The 4,165-nt window shown below is 59.6% G+C and overlaps 1 protein-coding gene across 1 annotated transcript in view; it reads left to right on the forward strand.

The window, feature by feature from the left end:
* ETH_00014495 (Rhoptry kinase family protein ROP21, putative) overlaps positions 1-4,140 on the forward strand; it is a gene marked incomplete at both ends in the record, with an annotated part of 5,263 nt that extends 1,123 nt beyond the window's left edge. The window contains 9 exons of the mRNA XM_013377531.1: positions 9-344; positions 912-1,040; positions 1,245-1,408; positions 1,614-1,735; positions 2,093-2,168; positions 2,626-2,737; positions 3,170-3,362; positions 3,535-3,608; positions 3,949-4,140. Coding sequence (XP_013232985.1) covers positions 9-344; positions 912-1,040; positions 1,245-1,408; positions 1,614-1,735; positions 2,093-2,168; positions 2,626-2,737; positions 3,170-3,362; positions 3,535-3,608; positions 3,949-4,140 — 1,398 coding nt within the window. The remainder of the gene's footprint in view (positions 1-8; positions 345-911; positions 1,041-1,244; positions 1,409-1,613; positions 1,736-2,092; positions 2,169-2,625; positions 2,738-3,169; positions 3,363-3,534; positions 3,609-3,948) is intronic.
* Between the last annotated feature and the right edge of the window lie 25 nt (positions 4,141-4,165).

A 4,165-nucleotide genomic window follows, 5' to 3' on the forward strand; every position in this document is an offset into this window, starting at 1 on the left:
CCCCCCAGGGGGCCCCCCAGGGGGCCCCCCCGAGCCCAGTCCGGGGCCCCTCCCAGGCCGGGGCTGCCGCTTCCCAGGGCCAGGTGCTCCCCCAGGGGGCCCCCCAGGGGCCCCACCAGGGGGGCCCCCAGGGGCCGTTTCAGGGGGGCCCCCAGGGGGGCCCCCAGGGGCCCCTGCCGTACGGGCCGCGGGGCCCCAGGGCCCCCCACGAGTTCTACGCAGAGAGCAAAAGGGCCCCCCAGGTGAGGGGCCTGCGGTGGTCGCCGGACCCGCGGGTGCTGCAGCCGGAGCTGCTGAAGGAGTTGGTGAGGGAAACGGTGCCCCCGGAGCTTTCCAAAGAAAGGGTATGTTATTAAAATGGAATTTGGTGTTTTGGGGGGTCATTTTGATGGGTTTTAGTCCGGGTTTTCCCGCGGTTTCGCTGCTGCTGCTGCTGCTGCTGCTGGCCAGTCGCAGCGCTGCATGCACGTATTCCCGGGCGGCTGCGACTTTAATTCCCTTTCTTTTTGCTTTATATTTTATTTTTTAATTTTTAAATTCCTTTTTATATCTCGCAAAGCCCAAACTGAACCTGAGGCTCGGCTCTGGCGCGCTGCGCCTCGGGCGCGCGCTGGCGCGTCGTGCATGCAGATCTAGAGGTTCTGCAGGGCTGAATGTGTGAAAGTGGCCGCGTAAATGTTGAATTAATATCTTAAATATAAATACATCACAAAAATAAATATTAATTGATATTTTAAAATCCTTTTTATCCCGAAGTTTGCGCGTTTTAGCCAGTTTCCCCGCGCCGCTCCTGCACGCAGCTAGAGCGCCGCGCCGCGCGCAGCCTCCCTGCCCCGTGCTGCCTTCCACCACTCCTGCTGCTGCTGCTGCTGCAGCTGCTGCTGCTGCTGCTGCTGCTGCTGCTGCTGCAGGCGCTCTGGAGGGACGCATACGGCTTCAACAAAGAAGTAGTTGTGACAAGTGCCGCCAGGCGGGGCGGGCGAATGCGAATAATGTTTTTGGACGTTTTGGGCGCAGGGGGCATAGGCGTGGTTTTGTCGGTGAGCCAAACCCTAAACCCTAAACCCTAAACCCTAAACCCTCAGAGCGCAAGCCACTCTGCCAGCTGCTGCCGCTTCCCCCTCTGCACTGCTTCACGAGCTTCTTCTCCCCGCACGCCCCCCACTCCGCTGCCTCCCCTGCCGCCGCTGCTGCCGCTGCTGCTGCTGCCGCTGCTGCTGCTGCTGCTGCTGCTGCTGCTGCAGGCAGTGGACCTCTCCAGCAAGCGGCGGATAGCAGTCAAAGTCTGCAGGCTGCGCAGCCGCAGCAGAAGGGGCCCCCAGTATGACCAAGATGTGCTGAAGCGGAGAGTGCAGCAGGAGATTTCCCTGTGGAAATATGTGCCCCCAGCCCTCGACGTGCAGCAGTGGTTAGGGTTTAGGGTTTAGGGTTTGGGGTTTAGGGTTTAGGGTTTGGGGGTCGGGGCAGGGGAGGGGCGCGGACAGGCGGGGTGGGACTTGTGGCAGGAACAAGGGACATATCTGGGGTTTAGGGTTTGGGGATTAGGGTTTGGGGTTTGGGGTCGGGGTTTGGGGTTTAGGGTTTAGGGTTTAGGGTCTAGGGTTTGTGTTAAGGTCTCAAATATCCCAAGTGGTGATGCCTTTGGACTTGATAGAGCCCATAGAAAAGATAATCCACACAGACACAGAAAGCAGCATTTACTCCCAGGAGTGGGTTGTCTTCGACGTATTCCCCGGTATGCTGCTGCTGCTGCTGCTGCTGCTGCTGCTGTTGCTGCTGCGGCTGGAGCCCATAGTGGTGATGCTGCTGCTGTAACTGATGCAGAGGCTGCCGGTACCGCTGCTGCTGATGGTGCTGTCGATAAAGCTGTTGTTATTGCTGCTGCTGCTACTACTAGTGGTGCTGCTGCTGCTGCCGTTGCTGCTGCTGCTGTTGCTGCTGCTGCTGTGTCTTGTGCATGCGCCTGCTTGTCGCCGCTGAGGTGTACGTACACTGCGGGGCTCAACTCTCGACCTATTTCCTTTATTTTTAATTAATTTATTTTTATTTATTTGTTTTATTATTTATTGTTTTATTTTTCATTTTTGTTTAGGGGACCTTTTGAGCATCAGCGAAGTTTGGAAAGGCCGAATGCCTGTGCGCATAGAAGTCGCCAAGCAAGTCATGTAGTGAGGCCCCAAACCCTAAACCCTAAACCCTAAACCCTTGTTTCGACCCCTAAACCCTAGCCCCTAAACCCTAAACCGTTGTCTTGACCCGTAAATCCTAGGCCCCAAGCTCTAAACCCTAAACCCTAGGCTTGAGCCCTAAACCCTAAACCCTATTGAGTTTCATGCGTAGCGCTTGCCAGTTCCCCATAAACCCTAAACCCTAAACCCTAGGCTAGGCTCGTGGGGACTAAGAAAGCCCGCATGCAAGCGCTTGGGGCTTTGGCTGCGTGCATGCATGCACGCATGCATGCATGCATGCCTGTTGGGCTTTGCGTGCATGCATGCATGCATGCCTGTGAGGCCTTGCATGCATGCATGCATGCAAGCACGCATGCATGCATGCCTGTGGGGCTGTGCATGCATGCACGCGCGCATGCATGCATGCATGCACGCATGCATGCGGGCTTGCGCGCAGCGCCACGATGAGTTTGCATGCAATGGGCCTCGTGCACTCCGACATAAAAGCCCCAAACTTTTTCGTCCACCACGACGGCAGAATTTACTTGGGAGACAACGGGCTCTGCACGGTGAGGCCCCACACCCTTAGGGGCCCCCGGGGCCCCGGAGGGCCTGGGGGCCCCCCGAGGGGGCCCCCGGAGGGCCCCCACACCCTTGGGGGCCCCCGGGGGGCCCCTGTGGGTCTGGGGGGGCCCGCCTGGGGGCCCCCACACCCTAAGGGCCCCCCTGGGGGCGCCCCCGTCGGGCCTGGGGGGCCCCCCGGGGGGTCCCCTGAGGGGGTCCGCAGGCCCGAGGGGGCCCCCCGGCCTAGGGGGGGCCCCCCGGGCGCAGGGGCCCCTCAGGGGGCCCCTCAGCGCCTTTTGGGCTGCTGCTGCTGCCACCACCGCTCTTGCTGCTGCTGCTGCTGCCGCCACCGCTTTCGCTGCTGCTGCCGCTGCCTGCCGCCCCTGCTGCTGCTGCTGCAGCTGGCGCGTGTGCTGCTGCTGCTGCTGCTGCTGCAGCCGGCGAACCAGAACACGGAGTGTCTGAACGGGACGCGGCGGTACTTGCCGCCGGAAAACATGCGTTGTCAACTTTACGAAAAAAGAAAAATTTTAACTTCCGAAAGAAAAGACTCTTGGGCCTTGGGAGTTTTGCTGTTCCACCTTTTCTGCAAGGCCCTCCCCTTCGACGTCTGGCCCGGAGACCTCGCAGGTCAGCAGCAGCAGCAGCAGCAGCAGCAGCGGCAGCGGCAGGTGGAGCGGCAGCAGCAGCAGTTCGCGAGCAGCAGCGGCAGTTGTTGCAGCAGCAGCAGCTGCTGCTGCTGCTGTTGTGCTGCTGCTGCTGCTGCTTAAGGGTCTGCCACTTGTGTCTCTTTTTGCTGCAGCGGCCATAGGGAATGTAACAAGAGACGATTTGGACTTCACCGGCTGCCACCCGGACACCCCAATCCTCATTTTGGTGCGTCTCCTAGGGTTTAGGGTTTAGGGTTTAGGGTTAAGGGTTTAGGGTTTAGGGTATAAAAGCGGGTGTTCCTTTCAAAGAATTGCAGGACTAGGGACAGCGTGGCGCCAGCGCTGTGGCCTCTCGAGCCTCGAGCCTCGAGTCTCGCTTCGCTGTTTTAGGGTTTAGGGTTTAGGGTTTGGGGTGATCTTTCAGCACGTAGGGTTTGCATGTGAGTGTCCCGTACAAATGCCGTGTAACTAGGGAGGACGTGCGGTGACTGTTCTCGAGCCTGCATTCTCCGTCCCAGGGCCTGGGCTTTAGGGTTTAGGGTTTAGGGTTTAGGGTTTGCGTACAGGGTTTGATTCGCCTGCTGCTCACGCCAGCAGTCACCCTCCGCCCCACACTGCGCGACCTTTACCTCCAGTACCCTCTTTTTGGCCTCAGCAGCGAAGCAATAGCCAAGGGCCCCAAGTTAAGAGATGTGCGCGAGGCTGCGCTCCTTGCCCAGCCCTCTTTGGCCTCTTTTCTCCCACAAACCCACCCCTGAGGGGCCCCCGGGGGCCCCCTGGGGG

This window comes from Eimeria tenella, genomic scaffold, assembly GCF_000499545.2.
Source record: "Eimeria tenella Houghton genomic scaffold, Eth_scaff540, whole genome shotgun sequence".
Taxonomy (NCBI): domain Eukaryota; phylum Apicomplexa; class Conoidasida; order Eucoccidiorida; family Eimeriidae; genus Eimeria; species Eimeria tenella.